This window comes from Elephas maximus, chromosome 5 (genome assembly GCF_024166365.1).
Source record: "Elephas maximus indicus isolate mEleMax1 chromosome 5, mEleMax1 primary haplotype, whole genome shotgun sequence".
Lineage (NCBI taxonomy): Eukaryota > Metazoa > Chordata > Mammalia > Proboscidea > Elephantidae > Elephas > Elephas maximus.
The window spans coordinates 156,492,334-156,515,237 of record NC_064823.1 but is presented as its reverse complement, the minus strand read 5'-3'; the positions used below and the strand labels follow the sequence as shown (position 1 = coordinate 156,515,237).

Here is a 22,904-nt window from a genome sequence, read left to right as displayed (position 1 = left end):
ATCATCACTGTCATATTGCTAAATATGACCATCTACTCACATCACCTACCCTCTGAGGGCTGGAAGGCAGAGAGTCAACTGCACTGAAACAGGACCACAGGAAATATGGGAAGCCCACCTCCCACTCAGGCCTCGGCCCTTCCTGGCCCCCAGGCTCCGCATCTGCACAACAAGAACCCTTTCATTTGGTGGTCCCGTGAGCCCCCGGGCTAGCCGCGAGGAAAGGGAGATGCCTTACCTGGGCCGCTGCAGAAGGAGGCGATGATGGCCAGGATGCACACGATGCTCAGGTAAGGGATCCAGGTGGCATGGTCCTGCAAGGGAACAGCAAGGAGAGCAGGTGAGGAAGCACCGGTTTATCTGGAGGACCTGGGCCCTTACCCCAGCTCCACCTCCATCCATCTGTGTGACCTTGGACAGGACCCTTTACACCTCTGAGCCCCAGTTTCTGCTTCCATAAAATGGGGATGATTACTCCTAAGTCGTTCCATCTGCTTACAAACCCTGGAAGTCCTAGGGGCAGTTTTACTCTGTCCCATAGGATCTCTGAGTCAGAATGCGTTACAGATGTGAGGATTAAATGTGATGTTACCCCAATAAGTTTAGTAGAGTCCCCTGCATACCAAAAAACCAAAAACCCACTGCCATCAAGTCGATTCCGACTCATAGTGACCTGCATACAGCAAGTGGTAAATAAATGAACAGCTCGTATTGGTTGAGGGATTACTCTGCAGCTGGTAATGTGAGACGTTTTTATAGGCATTATTTTATTTAAAAAATGTTCTCTTAGCTATCACTATTACTATGCAAACCCCCATATTTCTACCCTTGCTCTTTCGACAAGGTATACCAGAACCAAAACTAAACCCACTGCCGTCGAGTTGATTCCGACTCATAGCCACCCTATAGGACAGAGTAGAACTGCCCCATAGAGTTTCCAAGGCGTGCCTGGTGGATTTGAACTGCCGACCTCTTGGTTAGCAGCCGTAGTACTTAGCCACTATGCCGCCAGGGTGCACTAAGTTAATTCACTTCAATAAGTATTTTTGGAGGGGCTGCCACTTGTGTAGTGGGACATGGATGGTTGAGTGGTAGGATTGCCACCTTCCGTGTGGGAGACCTGCGTTCAATTCCTGGACAAACGCACTTCATGTGCAGCCACCGCCCATCTGTCAGCGGAGGCTTGAGGCTTGCGTGTTGCTATGATGCTAAACAGGTTTCAACAGAGCTTCCAGACTAAAATGGAGGAGGAAGAAAGGCCTGGTGGTCTGCTTCTGAAAATCAGCCAGTGAAAACCCCGTGGACCACAACGGTTGTATCTGTAACCGATCATGGGGATGGCACAGGCCTGGGCAGCATTTTTTCCTTTTCTGCAAGGGATCGCCATGAGCTGGGGCTCACTCGATGGCACCTAACAACAAAAACAAGCCACTTGTCTGGCAGGAGGGGGGGTGGGTTGGTGCTCAGTGCAGAAGGACGTTTAGGAAGCAGCAGACTTGATTGCCGATGATTAGCGTGTAGCATTCCCAGCGCTTTGTTAGGGGTGTGTGTCGGGATACAGGGGTACCCCAGGAGGGCATCTAATTCAGCCTAGAGAGAGCCAGGGAAGACTCTCTGGAGGAGCCTGCTATCACCCCTGAAGACTGAGCCAGTGTCAGCCAAGTGGGGAAGGGAGGGACAGGAGATCCAGGGAGAGGCTCAGCCTGGGCTCAGAGACAAGAGAGAGCTTGGTGCATGGGGGAGCAGCTGAGAACTCAGAGTGGGGGCCCTCCCTCCTCTGCCCTTCTGTGCCAAAGTCAAGCAGATCTTGCTGCAGGAGGATCTGGGACTGAGGGGAGCTTCACAGGCTCTTGTACACTGTAGGGCTCACTTCTGCACTAAGTTGTTCATTCATTTATTCAGCAGGCTGTTCTGAGCTCCCCCTGGGGGCCAGCACTGGGCTGAGAGGGCAGAAGGCAGAGATGATACAAGAGTGACCCTTGCCTGCCAGAACTCACTGTCTGTTGGGAGAGAGAAGAGGCAACTGAGAATACCAATGGTCTGCGATGAGTGACCTCACAGGGTCACCCCTGGTGTCCATGGGAACACAGAAGAGGCGCCTCCCCCAGAACTGGGGACAAGGAAGGCTTCCTGGAGGAAGAGGTATCCAAGAGGTATCCCAGCCTTCCTGAGTCTAGAATGCAAGGAGAACCTGGCTGAGCAAAGGAGCAAAAGGGCAAAGGAGGACACGGCCAGGCACCTTGGGGAGCTGACAGGGGGCGGGTCTGGGGGTGGGCCGTGGGGTGCTGCAGGAGATGACGCTGGACCAGGTGGTAAGGGCTCTATAGCCTGTTAACTGAGGCCTAGATAGGGCCCTCGGGTGGTGCAAATTGTTAAGCACTCAACTCCTAATGGAAAAGTTGGAGGTTCGAGCTCACCCAGAGGCACTTTGGAAGAAAGGCCTGGCAATCTGCTTCCAAAAGGTCATAGCGCTGGTGGTGCAGTAGTTAAGAGCTCAGCTGCTAACCAAAAGGTGGACAGTTCTACTCTGTCCTACAGGGTTGCCATGAGTCGGAATCAACTCGACAGCAGCAGGTTTGGTTTTTGGTTGGTAAGGATTAATTACCCGCCCCCGCCCCCCAACACACACACGTGCCTTCACTAAGCACTTGGTGCGCTGCAGGCACTGTTCCAGAGGCTGTAGGCACGTTTTATTATTTCATCCTCTCACCACCTCTTGATATAAGGGCAACGTTGCCCTGGCGGCATAGTGGTTAACAGCTGTGGCTGCTAACCAAAAGGTTGGCAGTTTGAATCCCCCAGGTGCTCTTTGGAAACCACATGGGACAGTTCTACCTTGTCCTTTAGGGTCACTATGGGTTGGAATTGACTTGACGGCAACGGGTTTTGTTTGGGTTTTGGGTGCCCAATTTCCAAATGGAGCCTTGAGGAGCAGAGAAGTTGAGTGACTTGCCAAAGTTTCATAGCAAGCACATGGGCAAGCCAGGATTCAAACCCAGACAAAGGTGTCACAATCATGCAGATGCCTAACAGGGCAGTGGCAGGCCCATGGCGGCCTCCCGAGCACTCTCCACCCTGTGTATTTTGAGTGCCTTCCAACCTAGGGGACTCATCTTCCAGCACCATATTGGACAATGTTCTGTTGTGATCCATAAGGTTTCCATTGGCTAATTTTTGGAAGTACCTCACCAGGCTTTTCTTCCTAGTCTCAGTCTGGAAGTTTCCATGAAATCTGTCTACCAGGGGTGACCCTGCTGATATTAGAAATGCTGGTGGCACATCTTTGAGCATCACAGCAACACACAAGCCACCACAGTACAACAAACTGACAGACGGGCAGTGGACACTGAAATGAAGATGTGCTTACTGACTTTGGAGCCCTGATGGCTCAGTTGTTAAGAACTTGGCTCGGAGACTTGGTTCGAATCCACCAGCTGCTCCTTGGAAACCTTACGGGGCAGTTTTTCCACGGCAACGGGTTTGTTTTTCTGTTTGGTTTTTATTACTGACTTCAATGTTGTTTTGAGTTCTTTTGTTTCTTCAAGTGCTCCACCAACAAGTTCAGCATTAGAAGGTGTGCCCCAAATCCAAACACTGTAAGAACCATTGTCTTACACCATGTTGCTGACATTCAAGTGCACTGGGTGGGGTTGGGGGGTGGGGGTGGACCTGGCTCCTTGTTACATTCCCCTGAAGTCTCCAGGTGGACCTGTGACCTGAGCCAATGGATAGCTGGATACATTCTCCCTGATTTGGAAACAGTCAATAATGGTGGTCAAGGAAGACACCAAGGAAAGAGCTGTGAAAGGGAAAGAAGGGTGAAAACCAGATGCCCTCTCTGCCCTAGTGGGAAACAGAACCAGTCTTCAGGGCACCCTTCCTCCTCCTTTCCTCAAGTCTCATGAAAGTTCAGCCTGTCATAAGGGATTAGCGCAAACACGGTGTTTCCACTCAACATTAAAATCATTAGCGAAGACATTAACTCAAGATGAACAGCAGCTTCTGAAGGTTACTGATGTCAACTGGGGGTTAACTGTCAGGCTCCTCATGGTCCCCAGAAATCCCCCCTGCGTGACTCCTGAGCCACAGGGTTATTCATCTGTTCAAGAGCCACTTCCCAAGCACTCACCGCCCACCCCACAGTGCTAAGCCCTCTGCTGGGATAATCACATGGTTGTCATAACTCCTGACAACCTTACGTATAACATAAAGAGACCGTGCCTGGTCCTGCGCCATCTTCATAATCGTTGGTATGTTTGAGTCCATTATTGAGTCCATTGTGTCAATCCACCTCATGGAGGATTTCCCTCATTTTCAACGACCCTCTACTTTATCAAACATGATGACCTTTTCTGGTGATTAGTCTTTTCTGATGACATGTCTAAAGTAAGTGAGACAAAGCCTCTCCATTCTCATTTCTAAGGAACATTCTGGTTGTATTTCCTCTAAGATTGATAATTATAGTAATTTGGGGGGGGGGTTAGGATCTTAAAAAATCTACTTTGTTGAGGTATAATTTACATTCAACAAAATGTACCCTTTTTAAATGTACAGTTTGGTATGTTTTGACAAATTTATACCCTCATGTAACCACATTTCCATTACTCTAAAGAGTTTCCTAGTGTCCCTTCCCAGTCTACCACCCCTCCCCATCCCTGATCCCAGGAAACCATTCATCTTCTTCCCATAAATATAGGTTAGATTGGTCTTTTCTAGAGTTTCGTATTGCTCATCATAAGTTTTTGAGATTCACCCATGTTGCTGTATATATTAGTTACTCATTTCTTGTTATTGCTGAGCAGTATATCTATTGTATGGATAGATCAAATTTGATTCTCTACCACTTTGCAGGTGAGCATTTGGGTTGTTTCCAGTCTTAATCTGCATCTTAGTCTGGGTTCTCTAGAAGAGCAAAACCAGCTAAGCACATATGAATATATATATAAAAAGAAATTTACGTCAAGGAAATGGCTCAAGCAATTGTGGTGAAATGGTTCATACGATCATGAGGGCCGGCAAGTCCCAAACCCATGGGTCAGGCGACAGGCTGAAGACCTCTACTGGCTCATGCGATTGCAGGGGGTGACGAACCCAAAATCTACAGGTCAGGCAGCAGGCTGGAGGCCTCTGCTGGCCTGCGGGGGTAACAGGGGTTAGTCGATCCAAAATCTGCAGGTCAGGCGGCAGGCCAGAGACTTCTCAGGCTTACGTCCCAAGAGTCAGAGGCCAGCTGACGAGAAGAGTGCAGGGTTGAGAGAGAGACTGAGCTTTGCCAGAACATCCATTTATATACTAGAGGCAAGTCACACCCCCAAGGTTACTCCCCTTTCAACTGATTGGCTGCTCACATCGGATCACGAAATGGAAGGTGATTACATAGTGTCTGCCAAACTACTGAGAATCATAGCCCAGCCACGTTGACACATGACATTAACCATCACACACTCTTATAAATAAAGTTACATAGCATGAATGACCAAGTCTCTGTATAAACATATGCTTTCAATTCTCTTGAGTAAACAGTTATGAGTGGAAGAGCTGGGCTGTATGGGTAAAGTACGTTTAACTATAAGAAACTGTCAAAATGTTTTATGAAGGGCCTGTACCATTTAAATTCCCATCAGCAGTGAATGAGAGCTCCAGTTTCTCACCAACACTTAGTATTACCAGTCATTTCAATTTCGGTCATGCTAATGGCTATATGGAAACCCTGGTGGCATAGTTGTTAAGAGCTACTTCTGCTAACTAAAAGGTCGGCAGTTTGAATCCACCAGGCGCTTCTTGGAAATTCTGTGGGCCAGTTCTACTCTGCTCTATAGAGTTGTTATGAGTCAGATTCGACTCGACGGCAATGGGTTTGGTTTTTTTGTGCTGAAATGGTGATATGTGGCACAGTGGTTAAGCGCTGGGCTGCTAACCAAAAGGTCAGCTGTTGGAACCCTCCAGCTGCTGCATGGGAGAAAGATGTGGCAGTCTGCTTCCGTAAAGATTTACAGCTTTGGAAACCCTATGGGGCAGTTCAGCTCTGTCCTATGGGGTCACTATAAGTCAGAATTAACTTTGTGGCAATGGGTTAATGGTGATGTGACATTATAGGCTTAATTTTAATTTATCTGACGACTAATGATGTTGAGTGTCTTTTCGCGTATTTATTGATCTTTTTGATACTTTCTTTTACAAACTGTAGAAACCTTTTGCTTATTTTCAAGTGGATTGTTGGTGTTCTTACTTTTGAGTCTGAGTTCTTTATTCTGTATTCAAGTCCCTTGTCAGGTACTTGTTTTCTGAATATTTTCTCCCAGCCTGTGGCTTGCTTATTCATTTCCTTAACTATGTCTTTTAAACAGCCCAGTTTTTAATTTTGATGAAAACCAATTTATTGATTTTTAAATGGTTCTAGCTTTTTGTATCCCAGCTAAGAAATATTTGCTTACGTCAAGGTTGTAAAGACTTTCATCTACATTTTCTTCTAGAATTTTTAGAGTTTAAGTTCATGGTCTATTTTTATGTATGCCTTGAGTAAGGGTGGCCCTTCATTTTTTTCCACATGACTATCTAGCTTTTACGGTACCATTTGTTGAAAAAACAAGCCTTTTCTCATTGAATTGTTTTGGTACCTTTTGTATTTCTGGATTCTATTCTGCTCCATTGACTTCTATGGCTCTCCTTCTACCAACACTCTGCTCTCTTGCTTACTGTGTAGTGAACACTGCTACAGTACTGTGCACCAGCCATGGCTTCAGATGCCCTATATACATTACTAATTTACTCCTCATGACATCTCTATGGGGTAGGTGCTGCTATCAGTGCCTATTATATCCAGAAATTGAGGCTCAGAGAGGTCTAGCAACCTGCCTGAGGTCACACAGGGAAGAGTCAGGATTCAAGTCTAGGCAGTCTGGCTCCAGACTCTTTCTTGCTCTTAACCACTTGCTCTTAACCACTGCTGTCAGTGAGACAACTGCACATAGAGATCTATCAAGAGAGGATACGCACATTCCCAAAGCTTTCATTCCTGCATTTGTGCAGGCTGCCTATGTTCACCCAGGGCCTCTGGCAGGCGAGTCTCTGGCACTGAGGTGCAGAGAAAAAAGAGACAAGGGTTCCTGCCCTTGGGAGCTAAAGTCTGATGGAGTGCAGGGATGAGTTTGTCGTCTGTTAGGTGATTGAAGGTGTGAAGAAAGAAGGGAGTGATGAAGCGGAGGAAAACACAGCCTAAAATTTCGTTTATTTCAAATTCGGCTTGATCAAAGTTTCCAAATATGATTTAATGTGCCATTACATTATTTTGTATATTTATTAACTTATATATTCTATGTATTGTATACATTACTGTGTATTTTTTATATATGTGCCTTTATATTTCCTTTTGGGCTTATTATATTTGTATAGAACACGGGTGTACATTTCTATCTTTGTTTATAGCAACACTGCTGAGCCTTTGATCAGAGAAGCTATCCCGTTCTCTCTGTCCTGCTCCAGGCCGGGTCCCTCTGATTACACTGACTCGCATTAACTCTGTCCTCTCCAGGTTTGACTGGATGCCTGTGAGCATGTGGGCCACGTGAACAGATAGGAGGAAGCTCTGCCTGGTGGCCCCACCTCCTTCAGAAGGTCTCATCTGACTGCTCCCATGCAGAAGGTGAGGATTCCAGACAAAGGTAGCATGCCCTGGCTTTAGCTGTGGGGCAGCCTTTCTGCTCAGTTTAAGCCCTTACTTAATTAAACATATATGTATGGAGTACGTGCTATAGGCTAAAGGAGCTCTGGGGGCACAACGGTTAAGCACTTGCCTCCTAACTGAAAGGTCGGTGGTTGGAACCCACCAGCTGCTCCCTGGGAGAAAAGACCTGGCAGTCTGCTCCTGTAAAGCTTACAGCCTAGGAAACCCTGGTAGAACTGCCTTGATGGGGCAGTTCTACTCTATTCTATAGGGTTGCTATGAGTTGGAATCAACTTGACGGCACACAACAACAACAGCTATGGGCCAAGAACTAGCCTAGTGGAATACATGAAGACTAAAGACTACAGAGATACAGTGTGACAAACCTACTGAGTGACTGTGCTATATACATACACATAAAACCAAAACACCAAACAAGTGGCTGTAGTCAACTCTCTCTCTCTCTAGATATCCCAATATATTCTAGTTGCCACTGAGTCGATTCCAACTCATGGTGACCCCGTGTGTGTCAGAGTAGAACTGTGCACCATAGGAATTTCAATGGCTGATTTTTTTTTAAGTAGGTTGCCGGGCCTTTCTTCTGAGGTGCCCCTGAGTAGAGTCGAACTTTCAGCTAGCAGTTGAGCATGTTAACCATTTGCACCACCCAGTGACTATACACACACACACATAGAATTTTATTTACATTTTAGAACACACTCTCAGAGATTTTCCCCGATACAAAAACCCCCAAAAAACCCAAACCCGCTGCTGTAGGGTCACTTCCAACGCATAGCGACCCTATAGGACAGAGCAGAAGCATCCCATGGAGTTTCCAAGGAATGCCTGGTGGATTCGAACTGCCAGTCTTTTGGTTAGCAGCCATAGCACTTAACCACTATGCCACCAGGGTTTCCGTTTTCCCCAATAGTACCAGTCAAAGAGCTGGCGATCTCCAGAGGGAATGAGAATGCTGGAGAGAGATGTGGCCCAGATTCGGGTCAGTACCAGAATTTCCCAAACAGCTGCTCCATCCTGACACTCAGCAATGCAGAGGTCCTTGGGGAGTCCTTGCCAGACCAGCAGGCAGAAACCGGCTTATCATTGCCAAAGCTTTAGCTCTGGGAGGGGAGGAGAACGGAACGGGGAGCCTTTGATTCTCACTGACCCAGCTCTCTCTGTGGTGAAGAGAAAAGCAAGGGCAGATCACAAGGGAAGAAAATTCACGTTCCAGTATTAATTTTTACTGCCAGTGATTCTGTTTTGAATGGGGAAGAGCTCCTCTTTGCTTTTACAAATCTCCCTTTGAAAAGGAGCTGCAGCTGCGGAAAGCTGTGGTTTTCCACAAGTTAATGGAGTTTTATAATTGGTCTTCACAGGGCAGGCCTCAGACGTAATTTTCCACTTGATTGGGCTCCCTCTAAATTGAGAATTAATAATAGCTAATTGAGACATTAACTTCGTATGGACATTCCAATTAGAAGAGGAAGTTATGTGAGAGATCATTGTATGTCTGTTTGGGACAAAGCATGAGAAATGAAAAAAGCTTCTCTTTAAATTATTATCATTCCAGGGTGAGCCATGATCCTTAAATATAATAAATCGTAATGGTCTTGAGACATTTCAAGCAAAGTGCTAAATCAGACATCGATCGGGGCCAACTGCAATGGAAGGAAGGATGAGCAGGCCAGCTGTTTCCAGTATCAGTGTCCTGGGAGAAGGTTTTCCTCTGGGGTCACTAGAATCCTGGCTTGAGGCCATAGGTTCTGAAGCTTCTACATGGAGTACACTCAATTCTCCTGTCCTCCTTAAAAAATGAAAATGCGGTCCTCAAGGCTTGTTTCTGTCATTAGTTGCCCTTGAGTTGGCTCTGACTCATGGCAACCTTATGTATAACATAAGGTCCTGCGCCGTTTTCACGATCCTTGGTATGTCTGAGTCCATTGCTACAGCCATTGTGTCAATCCATCTCATTGAGGGTCTTTCTGTTTTTCGCTGACCCTCTGCTTTACCAAACATGACGTCCTTCTTCAGCAATTGGTCCTTGCCGCTGACGTGCAAAGTAAGCAGGATGAAGTCTCGCCATCCTTGTTTCTAAGGAGCATTTTGGCTGCACTTCCTTCAGGAGGTTTAAAAACCCCAGTGCCGTCAAGTCGATTCCGGCTCAGGAGGTTTAGGACCATGAATTTAGTCATCCAATTTGGGCGTGTGAAAAAAACATTTAGCACTAAGTTGTCAAGGATTTCATTTTACTTGGATCTGCAATCAACACTCATGGAAACAGCAGTCAAGAAATTGAACAATGTATGGCACTGGGCAAATGTGCTGCAAAAGATCTCTCTGAAGGTTAAAAAGCAAAGATGTCACTTTGTGGACTAAGGTGTGCCTGACCCAAGACTTGATGTTTTCAATCACCTCATATACATGAGGAAGCTGAACAATGAATAAGGAAGACTGAAGAAGAATTGACACCTTGGAATTGCGGTGTTGGCAAATAATACTGAATATACCACGGACTGCCAAAAGAATGAACAAATCTGTCTTGGAAGAAGTACAGCCAGATGCTCCTTAGAAGCAAGAATGGTGAGACTGCGTCTCGTGTACCTTGTACATGTTATCAGGAGAGATCGGTTCCTGGAGAAGAGCATCATGCTTGGTAAAGTAGAGGGTTCGCAAAAAAGAGGAAGACCCTAAACAAGATGGACTGACACGGTGGCAGGGACAATGGGCTCAAGCATAATGATGATTGTGAGGATGGTACAGGGCTGGGCAGTGTTTCGATCTGTTTGTACATAGGGTTGCTATGAGTCGGAACTGACTCGATGACACCTAACAACAACAACTAACAGAAGGAGAGGAAGAGACACTGGAAGGTAGGATGACTCGGAGGTCCATGCTCTGATGTTAGGAGAGCTGAGTGGAGAGAAGCTGGGTCTGCAAAGGGGAGGAGGCAGGGGCACCGCTGGCACTTGGAGCTGGCAGAGAGGAGTGCAGTGAGCCCTCTCAACCCCGCCACCCTCTATGAACCATGTGCTTGTCTTCTTTTGATGGGGAGGCTTGTGGGTCCGGCCCAGATACAAAGGAAGCTACCAGAGAGACAGAGGAGGAAATCAGAAAAAAATTAGTGTGAAAAAAGCATCAGGAGCTTTGGGGAAAAGTGAGGATGAGAGGAACCACTGAACAAGCTAAGCTGCAGATACAGACGGTGGCAGAAGTCCTTCCCAAGGTCCTGGACCCCTCACCCTTGGGACACTGAGTGGCCTGGGTGGTTCTCAATGGAGGCTTCCCCAAGTTAGAGGTGGCTATTTCTTCCCTGTTTAAACATATAATCCCATTGCCTGGTGCTAACGGGGCATGCAAAAGGGGAACTCTAGTGTGAACAGCTCTAGACAGAAGGGCAACAGGTAACTGTAAGATCTTGAGGATTGCTTGGGCAAGCGCCACAGCAGGTAAATCATACTCACTCGAGAGTTTGTTACTGGTCCTAGTTCTACCCAGATCCAAGCAGAAACCCGAGGCAGCAAAACTGAGTCCCTCTTGTGAAGTCTACTCACTAAGTTATCTAGAAAAGAGTGACTTTGTGTTTCTTGTCTATGGTTAACACAGAGTGCAGGCTGGAGACACAGAGTGGTACATTTTAGCCCGTGCAAGGAGTCAGATCTAGGCTCTAGAACTTTCCATGGCTTTCCTGTAGTTGTTATACAGGCAGTCCCTGGGTTACAAATGTCTGACTTATGGACAACTCATATTTAAGAACAGACTGCTATAAATCCTATTATATTAAACATTGGAGTTAAACATACACAATGGTTTGTAATAAAGAACACAAACACTACTTTGTGACGATCATGAAAACATTGCGCGGTTTGGAAGAGTTTCTTATATGCATACAAAAAATATGCATAGAAAGGTAAAATATATACTATACACTAAGGCGGACCCCTAGTGGCACAGTGGTTAAGAGCTACTGCTGCTAACCAAAAGGTTGGCAGTTCGAATCCACCAGCTGCTCTTTGGAAATCCTATGGAGCAGTTGAATTCTGTCTTATGGGGTACTACAAGTCAGAATGGACTTGACGGCAAAGCGTTTTATATACTAAGATGAGCATTTGACTAACTGATGCTAAACAAGAACTGTGTGTACCTCTTCTGACTTACCTACAAATTCGACTTAAAGACAGGCTTAGGAATGGATCTTGTGTATAACCCAGGGGCTGCCTGTACAAGAAAAATCCTAAAGTGTACTTCTACCTGATTGTGTGTGCGTGTGTGTGTGTGTGTGTGTAAATGTTAAACTGCAATTGAAATGTGTTATGATCCAAGTAAGTTTGTCTTTGTGAATTTCAGAAAATACTGTGAAAATTTTATTGGCGTACAGAAATCCTTCTACCTGACGCTTCTAGTACAGCTTTAAAAGTACAATCATTCTTGACGTTAACTTGTGTTTATTTTCTGCAACCCAGTTTGATTGGGTTTTGGAACATTGGACTAGCAAAATATTGAAAAAAAATATAACAATTGCATTTCTCTAAAGGCCTTTAGAGAATCGAAATTCAACACTAAACCTGCCTTTGGATTTGTTGTTGTTTGATGTCGTTGAGTCAGCTATGACTCAGTGATCTTAAGTATAACAGAACGAAATGTTACCACCTCACAGTCATTGTTATGTTTGGGCCCACTGTTGCAACCGCTGTGTCAATCCATCTTGTTGACGGTCTTCCTGTTTTTCGCTGACCCTCTACTTTACCAAGCATGATGTCCTTTTCCAGTGACTGGTCCCTGCTAGTAACATGTCCAAAGTATGTGAGACAAAGTCTCACCATTGTCGCTTCTCAGGAATGTTCTGGCTGTACTTCTTCCAAGACAGATTTGTTCATTCTTCTGGAATTCCGTAGTATATTCACTCTTCTTAACCAACATTATAATTCAAATGTGTCAATTCTTCAGTCTTCCTTATTCACTGTCCAGCTTTCGCATGTACATGAGGCAATTGAAAAGACCATGGCTTGAATCAGGTGCACCTTAGTACTCAAAATGACATCTTTGTTTTTCCACACTTTAAAGAGGTCTTGCCTTTGGATATATATATATATATATCATTTCATAGGTATTGGATAAAGGATATATAATAACTTATGCCCATGAAATTAAAAAAAAAAAAAAAAGACCATTTTAGGAAACAATCGAATGGCTTATCTTGTCTGTATTTCTCGACCAGTCTGAAATGCTAGTGTTCTGTGTCCGCGGTCTTCTTCGGTGTTGCTCAGGGAGAGACTGGGGTTGCTTTCTCTATTCACGGAGTTGGTACTGGGTGATGCTAACAGGAGGCGAGTCTGAACCTGCACACGTTCACGCCAATCCAGGGTGCTTGGCCAGAGGTCAAAGCAAGAAAATGAAAACGAAGACTTCATGATTTTTAGGAAAGATTACGTAATTTTAACACATGATTTGGCAGGGCTACTACGGCAATCCAAAAGGTCAGTAGTTTGAATCCACCAGCTGCTTCTTGGAAATTCTATGGGGCAGTTCTACGCTGTCCTATAGGGTCGTTTGAGTCGGAACCGACTCAAGCCCGATTTTTTTTTTTTAATCTTGGCAACCTGGCAGAAAGAAAGGAAAAATTCATTTTGAAAGCCCTTATTAGAGGCAACCAATGTCACAAAACAATTTGTGTATAAATTTTTGAAGGAAAAACTCATCTGTGCTGTGAACTTTCACCTAAAACACAATTAAAAGAAAAAAAGCCCTTGTTAGAGCAAAGAAACATTATGAAAATTGTTGCTGTTAGGCGCCATCGAGTTGACTTCAACTCATGGTGACCCCATGTGACAGAGCAGAACTTCCCCACAGATTGCTGGGTCTTTTCTCCCTCAGAGCAGCTGGTGGGTTCCAATCATCAAATTTTCTGTTAGCCGATTGTTTAACCATTGTGCCAGCAGGGTTCCTTTGGTGGTGAATTAGAGCTGTCAATTTTTGACACCCTTTTGGCAGAAAGGTAATTTTTCTGGATCCCTGTTGCTCATGTGAAGTGGCACCATGTGCGTCACTGTGACTAGACTTGATCTCTATGTTATCCTGCTAAACATAACCAGGGCTCCTTGGAGAGTGGCTCTTTCCATGTTTGGGGCGGAGGAATGAAAGATGGACCTGGATCACTTGTTTGTGGGGGAAAGCTAGGACCCCTGAAAAGATGCCCAGAAGGTCTCCTACTGGCCAAAGTGATCATTTCAGGTCTGGAAAGAAATGCCAGTCATCAACTGGAGCAAACTGAGTCTGTTAAAAGACTGCAGTCTATGCCTCCTCCAAAGGTACAGATAATTTAGCATGCTAGAGAAAAGACAAGAGAATTTTTTGGTTTTTTTTTTTTTTTTTTTTAGAGAAAAGACACACGCCCCATGCCAGTCAGCTTTTTGGTCCCAAATACAGAGGGCTGGCTGCAGAATGGATGTATGGCCGCACCCTTGGCCAAACTCAGGATCAGAACCACCCTAATCGAAAGATACTATTCAGCGTTTGGGGCAGGTTAGGGCAGGGACAGGGACTTCCAGGCCGAATGTCTCGTGCTCAGGGATGCCAGGATCCTGACTCTGCTTCTCCCTTTCTTTGCCCCTCCCACCCCCCTGCCCCCTTCAGGATGAGCCCTCAAGAACCAGGAAAGCCCCGCATGTTTTTGTATGTATGCTGTTGGTAGCTGCAGTGGAATCGGTCCCGATCCATGCAAACCCAAACACAACGGAACCAAACACTGCCCGGTCCTGCGCCATCCTCATGACTGTAGGTGTTTTTTGAGCCCAGTTTATTACTACACACATAAAAGATATAGATCTGTCCCTTTTCCTGCTCAGGGAATAGATTACAGTAGTCTTGCCTTAGCCATGGTTCACTTTCTGCGGTTTCAGTTACCCGAGGTCAACCGTGGTCAGAAAATGTTAAGTGAGTAGTGTGATGAAATCTCGAGCTGTCTCGCTCCGTCCTGCCCGGGATGTCAATCATCCCTTTGTCCAGCTACCCACAGTGTTTACGGCACCCACCCACTAGTCAATTGGCAGCCTTCTCGGTTATCAGATCGACTATCAGGGTATCGCAGTGCTTGTGTTCGAGACCCAAAAAACAAACCAAACCCGATGCGGAGGAGTCGATTCCGACCCATAGAGGCCCTGTAAGACAGAGTAGAACTGCCCTATAATAGAGTTCCCAAGGAGTGGCTTCGTTCTGTCGTGCATAGTGTCACTATGAGTTGGAACCGACTCAACGGCACCTAACAACAACAACAACAAGGAGCGGCCTTTTGGTTAGCAGCCAAACTCTTAACCACCGCACCACCAGGGCTCCTGTGTTCAGGTAACCCTTATTTCATTTGATAATGGCCCCAAAGCTCAATAGTAGTGATGATGGCAATTTGGATATGCCAGAAACAATCCGTGAATGCTTCCTTTAAATGAAAAGGTGAAAGTTCAAGACATCATCACAAGTAGAAGAAAAGTGAGTACAGAACAGTAAGATATTTTGAGAGAGAGACCACACAGTCACATAACTTTTATTACAGTATATTATTATAATAGTTCTATTTTATTTTTAGTTATTGTTGTTAATCTCTTGCTGTGCCTAATTTATAAACTAAACTTTACCATAGGTAGGTAGGTATAGCACAAAACAGTATACATAGAGTTCAGTATTATCTGCGGTTTCAGGCACTCCCTGGGGGTCTTGGAACGTATCCCCGCACAGATAAGGCGGAACTACTGTATATAAATTTGGCTGTTAAGCAGAAGGTTGGCAGTTCGAATCCACCAGGCGCTCCATGGAAATACTATGGAACAGTTCTACTTTGTCCTATAGGGTTGCTATGAGTCAGAATCGACCTGACGGCAAAGGGTACTGTATACAAGTGCATCTTCGGGGATGACGTAAGCACTGAACGTGAGATGCTGCTAAGTGCGAATTTTGGTTTCTGACACCTGGTGGGTACCTCCCAGCTTGGATGGAGCCAGGGGCAGATGTTCATGCCTCCCAAGGAGTTTGGGGGTGAAGGGGCACATTTGGTTCTGCCTTTGTTTCATGTGACCCTCCCTTTTGCTAAGTTCCTATAAGCTTTGTTAAATAAACTGGGGACCTAATCTGATATTTTAGTGGGGGTGGGGGTTGTTCCTGCCTGCCATTCTGTGGCCACAGGAACCCCACAGAATCATTATTTAACAACGCAAGAGTGGTGTGAATGCAGTCCTTTGGGCTCCAGTCTTGGACCGCCTTTCAGTCTGATGATTCATTGGGCAAGTCAACCCCTTTTCAAGGCTCCACCACCCATCTACCAGTTTGTCGTACTGTGGTGGCTTGCCTGTTGCTACAATGCTTGAAGCTATTTCAAATACCAGCAGGGTCACCCATAGTGGACAGATTTCAGTGGAGCTTCCAGACTAAGATCAGGAAGAAAGGCCTGGTGATCTATTTTCTAAAAATTGGCCAGTGAGAACTGTCATGGATTGAATTGTGTCCCCCCCAAAAAAAAGTGTCAATTTGATTAGGCCATGATTCCCAGTATTGTGTGATTGCCAACCATTTTGTCACCTGACCTGATTTTCCCGTATGTTGTAAACCCTACCTCTACGATGTTAATGAGGGTGGACGGGCAGCAGTTGTGTTAGTGAGGCAGGACTCCATCTACAAGATTGGTTTCTGCTTTGAGGCAATATCTTTTGAGATATAAAAGAGAGAAGTGAGCCTAGAGACAGGGGGACCTCATACCACCAAGAAAGCAGTGCCGGAAGCAGAGCATGTCCTTTGGACCTGAGGTTCTGCACAGAGAAGCTCCTAGTCTGGGGGAAGATTGATGAGAAGGCTGATAGAGAAAGCTTTCTCCTGGAACTGACGCCCTGAATTTGGACTTTTAACCTACTCTACTGTGAGGAAATAAACTCTTTGTTAGAGGCATCCACTTGTGGCATTTCTGTTATAGCAGCACTGGACGACTAAGACAAGAATTGTATGGATGACAACAGAATAGCGTCGAACATGGTGCTGGAAGATGAGGCCCCTACGTTGGAAGGTACTCAAAACACACAACGGCTGAAACCAAGGACTCAAACATGCCAACGATCGTGAAGATGGTGCAGGACCAGGCAATGGTTCTTTTTGTTGTACACGGGGTCACCATGAGTCAGAGCAAACTCCGTGGCAACTAACGACAACAGCAGCAGGTCTCCCCACTTCTCCTCGTGCAGTGGCAGTGGACACCTGTAAGGACTGTTTATTTTTTTACTCCACCCCTATGGCACCGTCCATTCTGGACAACTGCAAAATACTACTGTGTGGAGTAATGAGTAAGAATGGCTTATTGCGAATCCCATCTGCCTGGATGGGGAAAGCACAGAGCCTGCTCTTCTCAACAAAATGGGCCTCGTGTCCCACAGAGCACCCCCACCCCACGTGGTTGTGGTGCTCAGCCTGACCCAAATGACGCGCCCTGAAACTTCGCTCATCAGAAGGCTGATGCCACCCACGACGATCAATTTGGAAAACCAGCTGCTTCCACAGGGTGCAATTAACTCACCGCTGCCCCAGCCGATGAGCGACGCCCAGAGCCAAATATTGTGGATGAAATGAACAAAAATTTCTCTCCCTTTTCAATTTTATTAGGCCTCAGAGACATTTTAAAATCTGTCAAATTGTAAAATGACTGTCAAAATCTCATAAAGAAGAACAAAGAAAAAAAAAAGGAAGTCCTTTTTGATGGGCAATTACCTCAAGGGATTGATGAAAGAGTATATATATTTTTGGAAGCAAGGTAATAAAAACTTTGGGAAGGGCAACAGATTTACTGAATATTGACTGTCAACACTTTGAGTTTTGTTTGCTCAACAGTTTTATACGTCGGTGTGTTGGTTTCCTGATGCTGTTGTAACGAATTCCCACAAACTTGGTAGCTTAAAAGAACACAAATGTATTATCTTACAGTTCTGGAGGTCAGGTGTCCAAAATGTGTCTCATGGGGATAAAATCATGGTGTAGGCAGAGCCGCCTTCCTTCTGGAGGCTTCAGGGGGAATCCGTTCCCTTGCTTTTTTTTAGCTTCCAGCCTGCATGCCTTGGTTTACAGCCACTTCCTCTATCTTACAAACTCTAATTTTGTCATCTCATCTCCTTCTTTGACTCTGACCCCCCGCCTCCTTCTTTCATTTATAAGGACCCTTGTGACAAAAAAAAAATTTTTTTTTTTTGTGACAATGTTGGGCCCACCCAGGTAATCTGCCCATCTCAGGATCCTTCACTTAATTGTCTCTACAAAATCCCCTTTGCAGTGTGTGATGGTGTATTTTATGTGTCAGCCTGGGTAGCCTTGGTGCCACTGAGTTCATCCCTACTCATAGTGACCCTATGTGCAAACAGAACAAAACACTGCCTGGTGCTGGGCCATCCTCACAATCATTGGTATGCTTGAGCCTAGTGTCGCAGTCACTGTGTCAATCCATTTCATAGACGGTCTTCCTCTTTTTCACTGACCTTCTACTTTACCAAGCATGATGTCCTTCTCGAGGGACTAATCCCTCCTGACAACATGTCCAAAGTATATGCGATGAAATCTCATCACCTTTGCTTCTGAGGAGCATTCTCCCTGTACTTCTTCCAAGGCAGATTTGTTCATTCTTCTGGCAGTCCACGATACATTCAATATTCTTTGCCAACACCACAATTCAGAGGCTTCAAATCTTCTTCAGCCTTATTCATTGTCCAACTTTCGCGTGCATATGAGGCAACTGAAAATACCATGGCTTGGGTCAGGTGCACCTTAGTCCTCAAGGTGACATCTTTGCTTTTTAACACTTTAAAGAGGTCTTTTGCAGCAAATTTGCCCAATGCAATATGTTGTTTGATTTCTTGACTGCTGCTTTCATCGGCATTGATTGTGGATTCAAGTAAAATGAAACCTTTGACAACTTCAATCTTTTCTCCATTTATCATGATGTTGCTTATTGGTCCGCTTGTGAGGATTTTTTTTTTTCTTATGTTGAGGTGTAGTCTTTGATCTTCATCAGTTAAGGGTTTCAAGTCCTCTTCGCTTTCAGCAAGCAAGGTTTTGCACCTGCATATCTCTGGTTGTTAATGAGTCTTCCTCTAATCCTGATGCCGTATGCTTCTTCATATGGTCCAGCTTCTCAGATTATCTGCTCAGCATACAGACTGAATAAGTATGGTGAAAGAACACAACCTTGGAGCAATCCTTTCGTGAAATTAAACCACACAGTATCCCCTTGTTCTGTTCAAAAGACTGCCTCTCGGTCTATGCACATGTGCTCATACAGAAAGGAGATTACCCCCCCATAATGTGGATGGGTCTCAAACAATCAGAGCAAACACAGTTTTCCTGGAGAAGAAGAAACTTAAGACTCCACCATCAAATCCTGCCAGAGTTTCCACCCTGCTGGCCTGCTCTCCCCATTTTGGACTTGCCGGTCCCCACAATTACGTGAGCCAATTCCTCAAAATAAATCAATATATGACCAGCTATCAATTGCCATTGAGTTTACTCTGACGAGTCAATCCTGTGTGTGTCAGAGTAGAACTGTGCTCCATAGGATTTTCAATGGCTGATTTTTTGGAAGCAGATTGCCAGGTCTTTCTTCCAAAGCATCTCTGGGAGGACTTGAACCTACAACCTTTTGGTTAGGAGTCGAGTTTGAACCACCCATGGACTCCAAAGCTATATATATATATCCATCCTTTTGGCTGGAGAACCCTGACTGATCCAGCTCCTTTCTTCTCCTTCCTGTGAATAGTACTTCCATGGAATACTTGGTCAGATTCTGCCAGCTTTTAAAGAAGAAGATCTCCCAGCCAGAGAAGCTGAGGAGGGAGGGCTTTTGGAGTCAGCGAGATTTAGTTTGGAACTGCATGTCGCTAGGTCCTCAGTTTACTTCTGTCTCTTACAGGGATTCAGGGTTGATGTAAGCACTCATGAGACCCCATGTAGAGCAATTCAGGGTCTCGGGGATGTCAGCTATCCTCACTGCCTCAGGTTCTGACACCGCTGCTGTGTGACTAGGTGAGTCACTTCTTTGAAACTTGGTTTCCTCAGTTATGAAAAGACTGGGCGAGTTCCTGTCAGCTGCAAAACCCTGCTCTCCACAAGTATGTTCATCACAGTCTTATTTACAAAGACGATGAATGGGAACCTACTTAATAGAATAATGATGTTGGTGGTGTTAGTTGCCATCCAGTTGGCTCTGACTCACGGTGACCCATGTACAACAGAACAACATGTTGCCCATTCCTGTGCCATCCTTATGATTAGTGATATGCTCAGTCCACTGCTTGGGCCACTGTGCGTTTTGAGTGCCTTCCAAACTAGGGGGCTCATCTTCCTGCACCATATTGGACAATGCTCTGTGGTGATTCATAAGGTTTTCATAGGCTAATTTTCAGGAGATGCCAGGCCTTTCTTCCTAGTCTTAGTCTGGAAGCCCTGCTGAAGCCTTTCCACCATGGGTGACACTGCTGGTATTTGAAATATCATTGGCACAGCTTCCAGCATCACAGCAACACACAAGCCACCAAAGTACAACAAACTGACAGATGAGTGGTGGAGAACAATAACAGTGAACATTCACCGAGGATGGGCCATTTTTGAACACTGCATGAGTCATCTTTTCCAAACCCTGGTGGCATAGTGGTTAAGAGTTTGGCTGCTAACTGAAAGGTCAGCAGTTCGAATCCACCGGGTGCCCCTTGGAAACACTATGGAGCATTTCTACTCTGTCCTATAGGGTTGTTATGAGTCAGAATTAACTCAAAGGCAATAGGTTTGGTTTTCAGTTTTGGTTTTGAGTCATCTGGTGTATATTCACTCATTTAATCCTCACTCCAGGGTGTTAAAGCTGGTCGGTTGATAAAGGAAGACTGAAGAACAATTGAAGCATTTAAATTACGGTGTTGGCAAAGAACACTGAATATACCGTGGATAGCTAGAAGAATAAGCAAATGTGCCTCGGAAGAAGTACAGCCAGACCCTCCTTAGAAGCAAGGATAGTGAGACTTCATTTTACCAATCACTGGAGAAGGGCATCATCCTTGGTAGAAGGCCAGCAGAAAGGAAGAAGATGCTCAGCAAGACTGACTGACACAGTGGCTGCAACAATGAGCTCAAATATACCAACGATTTTGAGGACGATGCAGGACCAGGCAACGTTTTGTTCTGAGCAAGATCGTCACGAGTCATGGCCGACTTGACGGCAACTAGCAGCAACGACAAATCTTCACTCCATCCATCTGAGGCAGGGACTGATGTTTTAATTACAGAGATGAGGAGACTGAGTCACAGAGATGTTGGATAACTTACCTGGGGTCATACAGCTCGTAAGGGACAGAGCTGGGATCTGGACCCCGGCACTGTGGTTCCTCAGTCCAGGCTCTGAGCAGGGATCCTCTACCACTTCCCTCGCTACCCCATAGACACCAGTTGAGGAAATTCATGTATAACAAATTTTTGAAGAATGGTATAACTTTTAGCACAATCTTTTCAATCATCTCATATGCAAGCAAAACGTGGACAGTAAAAAAGGAAGACAGAAGAATCGATGCATTCAAACTGTCACGTTGGGGAAGAATATTGAATACACCTTAGTCTACCGGAAAAATGAACAAATCAGTCTTAGAAAAAAATACAACCAGAATGTTCCTTAAAAGTGAGGATGGTGGGACTTTGACTTGCTTATTTCGCACGTGTCAGGAAAGACCAATCACTCGCAAAGGGTATCCTGTCTGGTAAAGTAGAGGGCCAACGAAAACGAGGGAAGTCCTCAGTGAGATGGATTGCCAGAATAGCTAAAACTGCACTCAAACACGCTCACGATCATGCGGGTGGCGCAGTGTTAGACCACATTTCATTCTATTACACGTAAGAGCGCTGTGCGCCGGAGCCAACTTGAAGGCACCTAACAGCAACAACATGGGTGAACCGTGAAAACATTACGTTAACAGTGAAAGAAGTCAGTCACAAAACACCACATATCATATGATTCCATTTCTATAAAATACCCAGAATAGGCATATCTAAAGACACAGTGGGGCCAGGGAAGTTGGGTGGGAATAGGGAACGACTGCTAACGCGTCTGGGGTTGTTTTAGAGATTAAAATGTTTTAAAACTAGATTGTTGTAATAGTTGCAAGACCTTAAGAATATATTACGATACATTGAATTGTACACTTTAAATCTTATGCGATGTGAATTATATTTCAATAAAACTGATTTTGTAAAGAACCCTTGTGTTGAGTAGCTGAAATGGGTCATAGATTTTAAAGAAAAACAACAGAAAAACAGCCACCCTCACGTTATAAATAGATTAGTACTGCTTTGTCATCAAGACTCTTTACAATTATCCCAATGCAACAGTTTGACAAACTTCTAATGCCTTAGCACACACCTTCATTTCTCCAGCTTGGTTTAAAGGCTACTTCTTCCATAAAGCCTTTAGTGCTTGCCCCTCTAGAGTTAATTTTTTCTTCCCATAGTTCCTTAAGCCCATCTTCTATAGTCTCAAAGCATGGAGCCATTTATTTATCTAGGTATCTCTCCCCGTCTCGGTCAGAATCAACCATGCGGCATGTGGTCCTGCTTCACTTGTACCCGCCAAGAACACAGTTGGTTTTCGGTAAAAGGCTGAACAAAAAAGGCTGGTAGATCCTCAAACAGTAGTCAAAACGCAATGTCAAAACAGTCACAAAGATGGCACAGGACCTGGCAGTGTTTTGTTCTGTTGTTACACATCAGGTCGGCATGAGCTGGAGCCAACTTAATGGCAACTATCAGCAGCAACAACAGATCTTACAAGCAGTATTTATTCGGAGGGGTTAGGAGGCGCACACTTCTCTGCATACACGTTATACTTCAAAAAATTTACTTAAACGATACATTTTAAAGTGGAAAATAGTTATGATGTAAGATTATAAAATGAAAGAAGGATTAACGTTATTACGTAGAATAGGGTTACTACTCTGTGAGAGTAAAGCCTACATTTATTCCTAGAATAAAGACCAGGAGGGAATTTGCCAAACTCCCTTGGGTAGTATGACGGTAGGTGACTTTTTCTTTGTTTCTACTTTTCCAAGTTTTACTAATTTACTCTAATGATGTCATGCTGATTTCTAAAAACAACGAAGGACTAAAAAAAAAAAAAAAAAGAAGCCAAAATTCTGTACTTTTCCTGTCACTGTTTTCTTTCCAGTCTGACATGCTCTCCTGCTGATGGATG

General features: G+C 45.0%; 1 protein-coding gene across 1 annotated transcript in view; it reads right to left on the bottom strand.

Annotated features, from left to right (window-relative positions):
• Nucleotides 1-209: 209 nt before the first annotated feature.
• SLC2A9 (solute carrier family 2 member 9) overlaps nucleotides 210-22,904 on the bottom strand; it is a 191,052-nt gene continuing 168,357 nt past the window's right edge. Inside the window, 1 exon segment of the mRNA XM_049885313.1 lies at nucleotides 210-314. Coding sequence (XP_049741270.1) covers nucleotides 210-314 — 105 coding nt within the window.